We start from the raw sequence: 16595 nt of genomic DNA, 5'->3' as shown, positions 1-16595 counted from the left end.
GTGACCTTGTGCATGTCTCTTCAGCTCAGTCTTGTCATCTACAACATGGGAATGATCAGATTTGCCTCCCAAGCAGGTGAGGATTAGGTAATGGTTGGCGGGCTTTCCTTAGAAAGCCTGGCGTTAGTGCTTTATCAGTTGTATACATTAGTTATTTTTTGTCTCCTTCCTGCTCCTCGTCGTCCTTTCCTTAGATCCTAGAGCACACCGATTGGTTCTAACTCACTTTTGGGTCTCCAGGACTTAGCGTGGTTCAGCACAGTTTCATTCATTCATTTATTCATGAATGAAAAAAATCAATGAGCGTTCGCAGCCGCAGCCAACGGGCCGCGTGCCCCACCCGCTTCCGCTCCCCCTACCGCGCGGCGGGACCGCGGGCGGGTATCTCGCGACCGTTCGCTGGCGCGTGCGCGGGAGGCCGCGCGCGGCCGTAGGTGGCGGGAGGGCTGGCAGTGTGCGCGCGCGCGGGTGAGGGGCGGGGCGCGGCCGGAGGCCGGCGGGCGGCTGGCGGCGGAGCCGGCGGCGGCGGGTGGCCCGCTGACCGTGTGCGTGGTGGTGGAAGACGAGGCGGCGGTAATGTTGCCGCTTGTGTAAGGAGCGCCGAGGAGGCCGCGGCGCTTGAGGCCCCAGCACGCGCGGAGGAGAGGCGGGCTGGGGTCGTGACTTTGGGCGCTTGCCGGGCCATGGTGGCCACGGGCGGTGTTTGGCGCGGCAGCGCTGCGGGCCCGGGCAGTGCGGGGCCGGGGCGGTCGCTGCGCTGACGCCCTTGGGGCCCAGCCGCAGATATGAAGCGGAGCCGCTGCCGAGACCGACCGCAGCCGCCGCCGCCGCCACCGCCGCCGGCCTCCCGCCGGGAGGATGGGGTTCAGCGGGCGGCGGAGCTGCCCCAGCCCTTGCCCCCGCGCCGGCGAGCGCCGCCCGGGAGGCAGCGGCTGGAGGAGCGGACCGGGCCCGCGGGGCCGGAGGGCAAGGAGCAGGTACGGCGGTCGGGGTCTGGGAGGGAAAAGGTGGGGAGGGGGAGCCTGAATGGGAACCGTGGGGGAGGGGATCTCAGGCTGGGGAATCTGGGCTAGGGGATTGGAAGGGTGGGGGCTGAGTAGTTTGGGAGCAGGACTGGGGCGTCTAGGGAGGCTGAAAAATGGGCAATGGGGAAATGAACGTGTTGGTTTAGGATTGAATGGAAACTGGGGAATTAGAGGGATGAAAAATGGTCCTAGGGACGTTTGTAGTCAGAGGTTTTGGGTGGAAAGAAGGGACGCTGGAATGTGGTTGGGAGTGAAGGAACTGCAAAGAGTAGGCTTGCTAAAGGGATTTTGAGCAGTTACCAAAGGGATAAGTAGTGTAAGGTGGGGAAGTCAGTTTGATATAGTAGGTGTTATTCTGTTCTTACAGATTGTCCTGACAGTTACAAAAACGGATGAATTATTTCTAGGCGTTCCCTGATTTGGCTATCATTATACTCTTGTATGAGTGTGTTTGGAATCATTGTTAAGGTTGTCCTCAGTAACTGTTTCACGAGCAAGCATATTTTTAAACGCCTGTGTGCAATCCCAAGCCCTGTGCTGTGAACAGAGAATCCATAAATCTAGCCTCTGCCTTCTAGTTTACTATTGAGAACACCTTGATGGGAAAACATGTATAGAAAGCGGTGTAAAAACATTCATCTGAATGGACGTGATGTGTTTATATAATTTATTAGTCAAGAGTAGGTGTATTTAGGAGTAGGAGGAAAAGGTCAGCTTTATCAGTAAGGACCTGCCCCTAGTAGCTGTAGGAAGTAAAGTGAAAGGAAGATATATATGGTCTTTGATCTTGTGGAATTTGTAGAACTAAGTTCTGTAGTAATGAACTCTAGTGACAACTTTCCTTTTGCACAATTCACTGTAGTGACTTCATCTTTGAGCCTTTGAAAACTTGTTGTAGGTATCCTGCCTCCCCTTTCTCTTAGTTGAAGAAGTATTTTCTTTAGACATTTTTTTAAAAATTAATTTTTAAGGAAGCTTTAGATTACATAAATGTTACGTAAAAAAATATAGGGGATTCCCATATGCCCCACTCCTTCCCCTCCCACACTTTCTCACATTAACAACATCCTTCATTAGTGTGGTACCCTCAGGAGCCCTGCTGTTTGAGGCACTGTTTACTGTGGAGTCAGTGAGATCCTTCTGAGATGTGCAGTGTAAGTGTAATCTCTGGAATGACATCTTGACTCACTTTGAAATCTCTTAGCCATGAAAACTCATTCATATTTAATATTTCCCCCCTTTGGTCAAGGTCTTTTTCCAGATGCATTGCTAGTTGGTGCTTGGTAATAATTTCTTGGTGCCAGGGAGGCTCATCCCCAGGAGACTTGTCCAATGCTAGGGGAGGTGGGGTTTTGGGGGGAGATAGTGCATTTATATGCTGAGTTGGCTTAGATCTGGGGTTCTTGACCTTTTTTGTCCCACAGACCCCTTTGCCAGTCAGGTGAAAACCACGGAATACTACTGTAATTTATTGCATACATTCATAGTGAAGGAAATGCTAGATTTCCATTAGAGGGCAGAGAAAATAAAGATAATAGATTGATTTTTTTCCATTCAAACTCATGGACCCCCTGAAATCTTTCCACGGACCCTTTGGGGGTCCATGGACTCTGGTTAAGAATGCTTGGCTTAGAAAGAGGCTACATTTGTGCAACAGGGAGGCTTTTGGGAGGTAACTCTTAGGCAATATATAATACTAGGCTAGATTTCAATTTCACAAGAAAAGATTCCTAAGTGCAATCATCAGTATCAAGGGCCTGCTGTAACGGTCTGTCTTACTTCACTTGGCCCTGCTTAGTAGGCATCATTCTTGATTATATAGTTTCAGTGATGTAAGTGCTGGCATCTTAGATTTGTTTCCTCTTTTGTTCTTCTACCTTTCATTCACCAGGAGTTCCCACCCTGGGTAAAATGTACCATTCACTATCACTGCTTTTGCTTCCAGACCCCAGAGCTTTGCTTTCTAGTTATGCTACCTTCTCCCCTCCCTGCCCCCATCCTTGTCTTTTACATTCTCTGCAGTACTTGTTCCAGACTTTCAAAATGTCTAATTCTTTCCTGCATCAATTTAGTTGGTCTACTTGACCTTTCTGGATGTTTCACTGAAGAGTTCAAGGTTGTTTGATTTTTCCCTTCTTCTCTATTGCAGAATTTCTGTGTTCACTCATCCTTCCCTTCAGTCTCAGAAAAAGATACATTCATCCTTCTCTCCAAGGTTCATGTCTACATTTATGTCCTTGATTGCATCCCATCTCATCTGCTACAGGCCCTTGTTGTGTATTTCATTCCCTCGATGTCTTATACCTCAGGTAAAGACAAAACAATACAACTTCTGTGAATCATGTAACCCACCTTAGCTACTTCATCTCTTCTTTGCTTCACCAGCAACTGTCTTGAGAATTGAGTTTGTATTTACTGTCTCAGCTTCCAAGTATACAGTCCTTAACATTGAGGTTTGGCTTCTATACTTATACTCTCCTGTAACTCATGTTTTCAAGTCACCAATAAATTTTTATGTTTACTTTTTTTTTTAAGATTTATTTATTTTATTTTATTTCTCTCCCCTTCTACCCGCCCACCCCAGTTGTCTGTTCTCTGTGTCTATTTTCCTGCATGTTCATTGTCCGCTTCTGTTGTTGTCACCTGCATGGGAATCTGTGTTTCTTTTTGTTGCGTTATCTTGTGTCAGCTCTCCATGTGTGTGGCGCCATTCTTGGACAGGCTGCACTTTTGCGCTGGGTGGCTCTCCTTACAGGGTACTCTCCTTGCACGTGGGGCTCCCCTGCGCGGGGATACTCCAGTGTGGCAGGGCATTCCTTGCGCGCATCAGTACTGCTCATGGGCCAGCTCCACACAGGTCAAGGAGGCCCGGGGTTTGAACCGCGGACCTCCCATGTGGTAGATGGATGCCCTAACCGCTGGGCCAAGTCCACTTCCCTGTGTTTACTTTCTTATTGAGGTGTGACTTACAGTGCATAAATCAAAGGTTCATCCCAGTGAGTTTTCAGAATAAAAACACCCATGAATCAACCACTGCTCAGATCAAGATATAGAACATATCCCATATTCCGGAAGGCTTCTTATGCTTTCTTCCTGTAATTACATTCTTCCAAAGGTAACCATTCTCCTGACCTCTAGCACCATAGATTAGTTTTGCTTCTTGTACCTCATATAAATGGAATAACACACTTTGTACTCTTTTGTGACTAGATTCTTTCATTCCGATCTTCGTGAGATTCATCCATCTTTTTGTTTGTAGTAATAGTTTGTTCTTTTTCACTGCTGTGCAGTTTTCCATTGTGTGAATGTACCACAATTTATTTATCAATTCTTTTCTTGATGGATACCAGTAACTTCTTACTTTCTCAAATTAAAAAATAATGCGTGACTTTTTGGAAAAGGTTTCATTGTACATGATTCATGCAGAGAAGTATGTAGAAGTTTCAAAGACTTCTAAACCTCTAAATCTGTTAGTCTTTCCCCAGTACTCATCCTTTCTGTCCTCTGAAATATCTGTTCCTGTTAATCATGTGTTCCTTCTTGACATTTTCCTCTCTTTTGTCATTATGTCCATTCCACTCCTACTTCTCTAACTGCTCCTTGTATTTTTTTTGTTTCCTTTTCCTATCCTTTAAATGTTCCTTGAGGATATGTCCCTCATCCTTTGCTCTTTCCTTTATTATATTCTATTTTTTTGCAGATTCACCCTCTCCTGTGGTAAGTGCTTAGGAAGTGGAACAAGCTTCTATAGTCCTCTTTATTCATCGCATTGTGTCAGGGAACCTTCTCCTACGGTGATGTGTCTCTAGACCTGACCTCTTTCCTTAGATCATATTGACATTTTTATACTTAACAGTTCTGTAGAGTCTCTGCATTTGTGATCTTAGCATTTGTGATTTTTATTATTTGATAGTGAACTTTAAAGGTCCATAATTGGAAAAACACGATTTTGCAACAACAAACATTTTAGTTGTGTGTGCTCTGAGGTTGAGTGGATTCCATTCATTTAGATATTATGAGCTCCTAGTATCTACCTCTCAAAACTTATGACATGCTTGTTATACTTTATACTATACTAGTATTTGGGAATAAGTTCTGATCAGGCTTGGATCTGCAGAATGTCAGTGATTTACTATGTTATTAAAATAGAATCTATTAATTCTCCTTTGGAATGTGCTTCTCCCTGAATCTTTCCTTTTTCTTGTCCTCAAGAAATTGTATCTTGAAATTACATCATGGTGTTTGATTTTTTCCTCTTTCTTCATTCTTTATCCAGTCAGTTGTTAGGTTCTGCTGATTCTACCCCCATGACATCTTTCAAACCATTATTTCTGCTGTCACTACCTTAAATTCAGCATTTATAACCTTTAGATATGGTTGTTGCAGTACCTTAACTTAGTCTGTCTTTAGTTTTTTATATCTAATTTCTTTGCACTCTTAAAAATAAATTTTGTTGGACTCATTGCTTATCTGGTGAATGATAACTGCTGGATAAATACTTATTAAATGAATGATCATTTCATTTCTTTACCTTCAGAAACCTTATTTTTAGCTTCTCATTAGAATAAATCTGAAGTCCTTGAAATTCAAGGTCAACTTGACACATCGCTTTTTATTAGAAAAATCTGAATTAAATGTCCTTTCTTTTGGTTCCCTAGCACCCTTAATTTTTTTTCATCCTGGAATACATTATTGACACTGTCTTGTCTTCCTCATTAGTAAGTTCTTTGAGGTCAAACTGTATAATTTACTATTGGATACCTAAGGTCTAGTATGGTGCTTGAAAAATAGTATTTGTCTGAATATTTGTTAGAAATATATATATTTGCTTGTGCTTGAAACATGTATTGGCTCAATGAATATTCTAATTGGTGTCAAGTCTCTCACCAGAGACTGAGTTCCTCAGAGGCTGTCTTATTCATCATTATATTCCCAGCCTGTAGTGTATTAACTGGTATGTAATGGGCATTATTCTGTAAATAAGTTTACTGCTAGGAACTTTCATATATTCATTTCAATTAATCATAAGTCTGAAAAGCTCTTTCTTTCTGGCCTCTGCCCATTAAAATTGTACTCAAGCTTCCAGGCCTAACTCAAAAGGCCACAGAAACTCTCAGTGAGGTTGTTTTTCCATGAGGGGTCACTAAGGGATCCTTGATTAGGCTTCTGGAAATCTGTGCATCTCCTGAAATTATATGCAGAATTTTACATGCAATATTTTCTTGAGGAGATGTTCTCTAGTTTTCATCCAATTCTCAAAATTCTATAGTCCGAAAAGTAAGAGCTTGGGTTCTAAGAGATTAAATGAAATAATGATTGGAAAGCACATAATAGATAGGTGCTTAATAAATATTAATTCTTATCTCACTTTGTCCCTATACCACATTGTTTGATTCACTGATAGGTATATAGTAGATGCTGAATAAATACTTGCTGAATGACTGGATGACTGTTTCAACATTTCAACACTTTATCCTTCTTTATTCATTTTGTATTATTTCATTTCTACTTTGCAATTTTAAATTACTGAGAATAGGAACTATGTCTAAATCAGTTTATCAAAAGGCATAGCAGGGGACTTGGTTCAGAATAGCTGCTAAGTCTTTATTTATTGAACGAATGACTTAAAAATCAAGTATTTTGAGTTTGGGTGATTCGAGTAATGGTAGTGTGATAGAAATAGACAAGTGAAGTGAGGCATTTTGGTGGATGGGGAAAGGTGAGTTCAATTTTAGTTCCTGGAATAGCCTCAGCACCATTGAGAAATTTTCAGAATTATTTTTACCAGAAATCAGGGCCTTTTATTTCCTCTGCACTACAATGCTAGTACACTGGTAAATGCATTGGGCAGAAAGCACAGAGGAAAAGCTGCATGATGTGTATAGGGAACTATAATCAGTTTGCTAGAGCTTGAAGTTGAAGATATAGATGCTGGGTTAAGAGACTAAAGATCCTAGATTGTAGAAGGTCATTAGTGCTAGGAAATGGGAAAGTAGGGAAGTAATATGGTCTTATTTGTGTTTTAATTGGATTAGTCTGGCAACTGTGTGGAGGATAGAATGCAGAAGGATATGGTGATTGAGACATGGACACCTGAGAATTCTTACGAGTTTTCAATGCAGAAAGTTTATCAGCCCTCCTTTTCCTTTTATCCAGAAGTAATATGGTTAAGTGCCAGCTGCTAAAAATCCACTTCCTTTGGAAGATTGGGTTTCATCAAAGGCATTGGGAGCAGAAAACCTGGAATATTCCTTGATGAGGGTAGGACACATCTGCTTCCAGAGTTTTCCCCATCTTTACTCTACTGGCTGTCCTTTACTAAAGATCAACTATAAGCTTTTTCTATCCCAGTTAGTCATAGTGACCTAGGGTCAGGACTATCAGAGGCAACCCAGCTGACTCTTTCATTTCTGGGCTTAGCTGCTTATTAGATTGTTTAGTGAATTTGCCAACTAGCTTTGTGCTTTCTTGGTGGAATCTCTGCAGTATATTGGTAATTCTTACTTTTCATCAGTAGGTATTGGTTATCTTTCATCATTAGTATACGTGCTTGGAGTTTGAAAGGGGTTTGAAAACTGGTGTTTTTGAGAAGCAGATTTGGCTTAATGGATAGAGGGTCTGCCTACCACATGGGAGGTCCAGGGTTCAAACCCAGGGCCTCCTGACCCATGTGATGAACTGGCCTGCATGCAGTGCTGATGTGTGCAAGGAGTGCTGTGCCACGCAGGGGTGTCCGCCGTGTAGGGGGAGCCCCACACGCAAGGAGTGCATCCCGTAAGGAGAGCCCCCCACATGAAAAAAAAAAGTACAGCCTGCCTAGGAGTTGTGCCACACAACATGGAGAGCTGACGCAGCAAAATGACACAACAAAAAGACACACGTTCCCGGTGTCACTGACAAGAATACAAGCGGACACAGAAAAACACACAGCGAATGGACACAGAGAGCAGACAACTGGGCGGGAGGGTGCTCAGGGAAGGGGAGAGAAATGGGAAAAAAAAAAAAAGAAACCGGGTGTTGTTGATGAATGGGTAGCCCTGGAGGAAGAGGGAAAAGTCCTCAGGGGGAACAGGATGGAGGAGGAGAACAGAGGTTAGAGGTTATTGAGGGTATGGGTATATGTAAAATGTATTATTAATGAGACATAGTTGGCCACCTTTATGTTTCAGCAGTATATCTGACTGTTAACTCCCAAATGCTCTTTCCTCTTGTGTCTTGAGCCACGTAGTGAGTATGCAACAAATAACTGACATAAATTTGAGCCTCCTATTTCCATGTTCATTTTGTCTTTACCATTAATAATTGCTCCCCCACTAAAACCTTAGTTTTGAGCTTGCCACACTCTGACCTTCACGTAGTCTTCTGTTTTTTCTAGCTCATTCCTTTTAGAATTTCTTCTTCAAAAATTGTTTGAGGACTTTAGAATCTTCAGTCTATTGATTTTTTAAAACTGTATTTTCATTGTCAATCATCTCATTTTTCCACTTTCTTTTTTTTTGTCTTAATTTTTTTAACGTTACATTAAAAAAATATGAGGTCCCCATATACCCCCCCAACCCCCTCACCCCACTCCTTCCCCCATAACAACAATCTCCTCCATCATCGTGAGACATTCATTGCATTTGGCGAATACATCTCTGAGCACTGCCCCACCTCATGGTCAGTGGTCCATGCCATAGCCCACACTCTCCCACAGTCCGCCCAGTGGGCCATGGGAAGACATACAATGTCCGGTAACTGTCCCTGCAGCACCACCCAGGACAACTCCAAGTCCTGAAAATGCCCTCACATAACATCTCTTCCTCCCACTCTCTACCTCCAGCAGCCACCATGGCCACTTTCTCCACACCAGTGCCACATTTTCTTTGATTACTAATCACAATAGTTCATGAATAGAATATCAGTAAGTCCACTCTAATCCATACTCTATTCCTCCATCCTGTGGACCTTAGAATGGTTGTGTCCACTCTACATCTATATCAGGAGGGGTCTTAGATTCCAATGAATGCTGGATGCAATTCTCCTGCTTTCAGTTGTAGGCACTTTTGGCTCCCTGGTGTGGTGGTTAACCTTCTTCACCTCCATGTTAGCTGAGTGGGGTAAGTCCAATAAACCGGAGTATAGGGGTTGTAAGTCTATTGAGGCTTAGGGCCTGGCTATCCCATGGTCAGTCCAGAGATTCAGGTCCCCTGGGTATACATTAAACCCCAGCACTAACTACAGTTCCGGCAAAAGTAACAGGAGAGGCTTGTGGGCAAAGATCACATCTGAGTCCAGCTCCATTACACAGAAACACAGTCTCCAAAGTGGGGCCAACTTACATGGCACTGAACTCCATCTGCCATGACCATAGAACCTGTTGGTCTCTGTAGCCCTTAGAAGAACCAGTACCTGGGGTTGTATCTACTTTATCTGTCTTTGGGACTCTGCTGAGGTGTGCATAAGGGCAACCCCTCTGATAACCTCCCGTCTCTTTTTGGAGACTCATAGCCATATAAACTCATTTGTTCTTTCCATTTCCCCCTTTTATTCAGGTCAAAAAGCATTTTTAACTCCTGGTATTATATATAGACAGAGATATTCTGCTGGTCCAAGTTTACCCTTTTATTCAAGGTCATTTTCTGGTTACATCATCAGCTGATACTCGGTAGTAATCCCTCGGCACCAGGGAGGCTCATCCCTGAGAGTCATGTCCCACGCTGGGGGAAGGCAATGCATTTACATGCTGAGTTTGGCTTTGAGACTGGCCACATTTGAGCAACACGGAGGCTCTCAGGAGGTAACTCTTAGGCACCCTGCAGCTCTAGACCTTGTTCTTATTTCAGGTGCAAAGGTTTACAAGCATAGTCATTAGTATCAAGGGCTCATTGTTGGACCTTCCTTCTTTTTTGGTCTTTGCTGTTGTACTTGGGGGATTGTTGCTGTTCCTTTAGAGACTGTGATAGAGCTCCCCTGGCTAGGAACTCAGCACTCTCTCAGTTATTTTTAATTGTAACCACTATGAAAATATCCAAACATTTTTATGTACCCTAGACTTCCTTTCTTTTCCAACTTTTATTTCGGTTTTCATTATAATCATTGCTATGAATGTCCCTTCACAGCTCCCTTGCCTTTTTCTACCTTTGTTGGATCTGCCTGGCAAAACCCCGACAATGATTAAACCAACTTTGTCTATTCTCTTCCTGTATTTTAGCAGCTAGATGTGACTGGAGAAAAACACAAACATGCTGACTTCATTACACATCAGTACTGACAGTCTTATGACATTTTTCTAGTCCTTTTACTTCTATTCCTAAATGACAGTTTAATCTTTCTCTCCGCTCAGACCTCCTCTTCACTGATATCCTTCGTGTCTCACAGAGAGGAGAAAAAGACAATCAGAAGAGAACTTCCATAAGGTCTCATTTCAAATCAACCAATCTACCTGTATCTGTTACTGTATTTACCGCCCTCCATCCTATTATTAAGGATAATCTGTTCCTACTCCTATCTAAGGACAACAACATCTAAATCTAATTAAAAGTTTTAATCTATCAATTATCTTTTCATACCCCTTCAGCATTAGTTTTTATTTTCTGTTAGATGATTCTCATCAACATACAAACATATTTTAAACATTTTTCATCTCAAAAAAACCTTCATTGACTCTACTACACCACCCTCTTTCATTTGTTCTTTGTTTTGATTCAACAAGGTTTTTTTTTTTTTTATTTCTTTGAAAGTTTTGAGATTACAGCAGTGAAAAAGGCAGACAACCATCTGTGCCTTCATGAAGTTTTTATTTTAGTAGAGGGAATCAGATAATAAAATAAATTAGTAAAATATGAAGTATCTTATGGTGATCAATACTATGAAGAAAACAAAGCTGATAAGGGGGATACAGAATGGTAGGGGATGATGGTTTTGAATAGCATGGTCAGGGAAGGCATCTCCTAGAAGGGGATGTATGAGAGAGAAGAACAAGTAGTCTGGTAAAGGAGTATACCTCCACCTCTAAAATCTGTGTTTGAGGAATAGCAAGGAGACTGGTGTGGCAGGAGTGGAGGCAGTAAGAGGAAGAGTAGTAGATGAGTTCAGAAGGGAAAGGAGAAAGAAGGGAAGGCTGGACTGTGGGAGTTTCATATTGTGGGCCATTCTAATGATTTAGGCCTTTACATAGAATTAGATGGGAAGCCTTTGGAGAGTTTTGGGCAGAGGAGTCACATGATGTAATATTTTAACCCAATCTATTTGGTTGCTTTATTGAGAATTGACTGAATGGAGGATGTGGAAACCAAGAGACCAGTTAGGAGGCTATTGCAGTAATTTAGAGGAGAGAGCAGTGATGTGAAATAATTGTCTTAAGTAGGGACATGTTCCTCTTTATAACATAACTGCATAAAAAAAGTTATCTATATTATCTGCTTTCATTTCCTCTCCCTCCCTCCATTCTTTCTTTTTTTTTTTTAAAGATTTATTTTATTTATTTCTCTTCTCCCTGTTGTCTGCTCTGTGTCCATTTGCTGTGTGTTCTTCTGTGTCCATGGAAACTTTATCTCTTTTTTGTTGCATCATCTTGCTACATCAGCTTTCTGTTTGCGCCATCACTCGTGGGTGGGCTGCACTTTTCTTATGTAGGGTGGCTCTCCTTAAATGGTACTCTCCTTGCACGTGGGGCATCCCTGCTTGGCAGGGCACTCTTTGAGCACGGCAACACTGTGCGTGGGCCAGCTCACCACACAGGTCAGGAGATCCTGGCTTTCGAACCCTGTACCCTCCATATGGTAGGTGGATGCTCTATCAGTTGAGCCACATCTGCTTCCCGGACCATTCTTTTTTTTTTTTTTAAGATTTATTTATTTATTTTCTTTCTCTCCCCTTCCCCTCTCCACTCCAGTTGTCTTTCTCTGTATCTATTTGCTGCGTGTTCTTTTGTCTGCTTCTGTTGTCAGCGGCACAGGAATCTGTGTTTCTTTTTGTTGCGTCATCTTGTGTCAACTCTCCGTGTGTGCGGTGCCATTCCTGGCCAGGCTGAACTTTCTTTCGCACTGGGCGGCTCTCCTTACGGGGCGCACTCCTTGCACGTGGAGCTCCCCTACGTGGGGACACCCCTGCGTGGCAGGGCACTCCTTGTGCACAACAGCACTGCGCATGGGCCAGGTGCACACAGATCAAGGAGTCCCGGGGTTTGAACTGCGGACCTCCCATGTGGTAGACGGACGCCCTAACCATTGGGCCAAGTCTGCTTCCCTCCATTCTTTCTTGAAGCTACTCCAATCAGGGTTTTAGCCCCATCATTCCACAAAACAGCTTATGGCAAGGTCATCATTGTCCTCCACACTGTGAAAATGGCCAGTAGCCATTTCTCAGTCTTAACTCATTTGACCTATTGCATTGGACATGGTTGATTATTCCATCTTTTGACTTTAGGGACCGTGCCCTCTTACTTTTCTTCTTATCTCCCTGGAAGTACTTCAGAGGACGCAGTTTTTAGTTTGCTTCTAGGTCCTCATCCCTCCTATGTGAGCTCATCACATCCTACTGTTTTACATTCCACCTGTATGCTGTTGTTTCCCATGTGTAGCTAGCCTTGTCCTTCTATTCCTATTTTTCTAAGTGTTTCTACCTAGAAAGGTTGCTGGATTTTGTTCCTTCTTTAGGTTTTTAGAAGCCTTTGAGCAGGATTAGTGTTAATTCTTCTTGGAATATTTGGTAGAATTAATCTGTGAAGCCATCTGGTCCTGGGCTTTTTTGGGGGATGGTGGTGGTGGTTTTGATGACTGATTCAATCTCTTGTTATTGGTCTGTTGTGATCTTCTGTTTCTTCTTAAGTCAGTGTATGTAGTTTGTGTTGCTAAGAGTTTGTCCATTTTTTCTGTTATCTAATTTGTTGGTGTACAGTTAATAGTATCCTCTTAGAAACCTTTTTAATTTCTGTATGGGTGGTAGTAATGTCTTCCCTTTCATTTCTAATAGTTGTTGGATTGGTGTCCTTTCTTTTTTCTTTGTTAGTCTCACTAAAGATTTGTTGATTTTATCAATATTTTCAAAGAACCAACTTTTGATTTCATTGATTTTTCTAATGTTTTTTAAGTCTCTGTTTCGTTTACCTCTAATATTTGTTTTTTCCTTCCTTTTGCTTGCTTTGGGTTTGGTTTGCTGTCCTTTTCCTAGTTCCTCCAGGTGTGCAGTTAGGTCTTTGATTTTAGCTCTTTCTTCTTTTTAAATGTATGCATTTAGGGCCATAAATTTCCCTCTCAGGACTGCCTGCATCCCATAAGTTCTGATATGCTGTGTTCTTGTTTTCACTTGTCTCAAGATATTTACTGTTTTCCTGTAATTTCTTCTTTGACCCATTGATGGTTTAAGAGTGTGTTATTTAACTTTCCTGTATTTGTGGATTTTCCACTTCTCTACCTGTTATTGATTTCCAGCTTCATTCCATTGTGCGCAGAGAAAATGCTTTGTATTATTTAAGTCTTTTTACATTTATTGAGACTTGTTTTCTGATCCACCATGTGGTCTGTCCTGGAGAATGAGCTGTGCGCATATGAGAAGAATGTATATCCTACTGTTTTGGGGTGCAATGCTCTGTATATATTGTTCTAATTCATTTATCATATTACTCAAGTTCTCTGTTTCCTCATTGATCTTCTGTATAAATGTTTTATTGATTGATGAGTGTGCTATATTGAAGTTCCCAAATATTATTTTGGAGTTGTCTATTTCTCCCTTCAGTTTTGCCAGTGTTTGACTCATATGTGTCTTGGGGGACCTGTGGTTAGGTGTATAAATATTTATGGTTGCTATTTCTTCTTGATGGATTGATTCTTTTATTAATATATAGTGTTCTTTTTTTCTTATAAGAACTTTTTTATCTGATACTAGTATAGCTACTCTAGCTCTCTTTTGGTTACTATTTGTGTGAATTATCTTTTTCTACACTTGAACTTTCAAACTATTTGTGTCTTTTTTTTTTTTTTTTTTTTTTAGATTTATTTAATTTATTTATTCGGCCCCACCCCCATATGTGCTTGTCTGCTCGTTGTGTGCTTGTCTTCTTCTTAGGAAGCACTGGGAACTGAGCCTGGGACCTCCTATGTGGAGGGAGGCACCCATCCAATGGCTTGAGCCTCCACTCCTGCTTGCTTATCTCTCATTGTGTTTCCTCATTGTGTCTTTTTGTTGCATCATCTCGCTGCATCCTCCTCTTGCTTCAGCTCTCCGCATCAGCCCGTTACGTTGGCTCACTGTCTTGTCCTTTCTACGAGGTATCAGAAACTGAACCTGGGACCTCCCATGCGGTAGGTGGGGCCCCCAACTGCTTAAGCCACATCTGCTTCCCTGTGTCTTTGTATCTTAGATGAGTCTCTTGTAAACAGCGTAGTTGGGCTTTTTTAAAAAAAACATTCTACCAATCTGTGTCTTTTGGTTTGGGAGCTTAATAATCCATTATTATTCAATGTTATTGTAAAAGCAGTTCTTACTTCAGCCATTGGTTTTTGTGTCATCTCTTCTTTTTGGTCTCTCTTTTCCTTTATTGCAACCTCCTTTTCTGTATGTTTAGTTGATCTTTTGTGATGAATCTGACTAATTCCTTTCTTACTTCTGCTTGTTTTTAAAGATTTATTTATTCATTTATTTTCTCCCTTCCTCTCCCCCTCCCTTTCCCCTCTCCCTGCTGCTTTTGCTGTCTGTATCTGTTCACTGTGTGATCTTCTGTATCTATTTCTGTTTTTGGTCTTCTCATTTTTTCACCTCTAGGATTCACTGGGATTTGATCATGGGGACCTTGATGTGGAGAGGGGTTCTCTGTCAGCTGTGCCACCTCAGTTCCTGGTTTCTGCTGCACTTCACTTTGACTTTCCCCTTCTTCTCTCTTTTGTCACATCATCATATTTCTGTGTGACTCATTTGTGTGGGCACTGGCTCACAGCATGGGCACTCGGCTTGCTGTGCAGGCACTCAGCTTGACATGCAGGCACTGCCTCACCATGCAGGCATGCTTTCTTTTCTTCTTTTTCACCGGGAGACCCCAGGGATCGAACCCGGGTCCTCCCATATGGTAGGTGGAAGCCCTATCACTTAAGCCACATCTGCTTCCCTCTCATTTCTGTTTCTGTGTGTTTTTTAAATACTTGCTTTGTGGTTACCCTGGGGTTTGCATTACACAACCTATGTCTATAACCTACAAATTTGAAAAGATTCAATAGCATACACATTCTCTGCTCCCATATCCCTCCATTTCCCCTCTTTGTTGTTTTTGTCCCATATTGCCTCTTTATATTTTGCATGTCTGTTATCAGGAAATATGACTTTTTCTTGTTCAGTTGTAGTCTGACTCTTATAAGAATTAAAGTGTAGAGTTATATATTGAGGATACAGTACTGCTGGATTTTGCATTAACTGTTTTAGTTAGCTTAACTGAAAATTTTCACTTCTTTACACTTTTCCAGGCCATTCTCTCTTGTCTTTCCCTTCAAGCTGAAGAACCCCCTTTTGCAATTCTTGTAGGGCAGGTCATTGTCGATGAACTCTCTCAGTTTCTGTTTATTGTGAATGTTTTAAACTCTCCTCCATTTTTGAAGGACAGTTTTTCTGGATAAAGAATTTTTGGCTGGCAATTTTTCTCTTTCCATACTTAAAAAAAAATATATATATATATATATATATATATATGTTTATTTTTCCCTTACCCTCCTCCTCCTGCCCTGCTATTTTTGCTCTCTGTGTCTATTTACTGTGTGATCTTGTGTATCTGTTTCTCTTTTTGTCTTCTCTTCTTTCTTTCTTCTCTAGGATTTATCATGATTTGATTCTAGGGACCTCTGACGTGGAGAGAGGTCCCTGTCAATTGCACCACCTCAGTTCCTGGTCTCTGCTGTGCTTCATCTTGAGTCTTCCTTTTGTCTCTCTTTTGTGGTATCATCATCTTGCTGTGTGACTCACTTGTGTGGGCACTGGCTGTCTGCGCAGGCACTTGACTTGCTGCTTGGGCACTTGGCTTGCAGCATGGGCACTGACTTGCTGTGTGGGCACTGGCTCACCATGTAGGCACTCACACGGGCTCTTGGCTTACCACGTGGGCACTTGGCTTGCCATGTGGGCATTTGGCGTGGGCACTCAGCTCACCGTGCAGACACTCAGCTCGCCATGTGGGCACTCGGCTCATCACATGGGCACTTGGCTTGCCGTGCGGGTACCCACATGTGCATTCAGTTTGCTGCAGGGGCATTCGGCTCACCGTGTGGCTCATTGCACAGGCACTTGGCTCACAATGCAGGCATTGGCTTGCTGTGCAGGCATGCTTTCTCTTCTTTTTTACCAGGAGTGCCCAGGAATCAAACCCTGGTCCTCCCATATGGTAGGCGGAGGCCTTATCACTCGAGCCACATTGCTTCCCTCTTTCCATACTTTAAATATATCATTCTACTGTGTCCTCACCTCCATGGTTTCTAATGAGAATTCAAAACTTAATCTTATTGAGGATTCCTTGTGTGTAATTAATCATTTTTCTCTTGTTGCTTTCAAAATTCTTTTTCTCTTTTGCATTTGACATTCTGAGTAGTATGTTTCTCAGAGTAGGTCTGT

General features: G+C 42.3%; 1 protein-coding gene across 7 annotated transcripts in view; it reads left to right on the top strand.

The window, feature by feature from the left end:
• Window positions 1-517: 517 nt before the first annotated feature.
• Window positions 518-16595, top strand: part of MAST2 (microtubule associated serine/threonine kinase 2) — a 236912-nt gene continuing 220834 nt past the window's right edge. For 5 of the 7 annotated variants that reach the window (XM_058303651.2, XM_058303652.2, XM_058303649.2 and 2 more), the window contains exon 1: window positions 735-977. In XM_058303651.2, the coding sequence (XP_058159634.1) occupies window positions 786-977 (192 nt within the window). In that variant the 5' untranslated portion in view covers window positions 735-785. Of the gene's footprint in view, window positions 978-16595 lie in introns of all 7 variants that reach the window. The other 2 variants (XM_058303653.2, XM_058303654.2) reach the window with 2 other exon arrangements.

This window comes from Dasypus novemcinctus, chromosome 9 (assembly GCF_030445035.2).
Source record: "Dasypus novemcinctus isolate mDasNov1 chromosome 9, mDasNov1.1.hap2, whole genome shotgun sequence".
NCBI classification, from domain to species: Eukaryota; Metazoa; Chordata; class Mammalia; order Cingulata; family Dasypodidae; genus Dasypus; species Dasypus novemcinctus.
The sequence above is the reverse complement of the archived record's forward strand: the minus strand, read 5'-3'. Positions and strand labels throughout refer to the sequence as shown.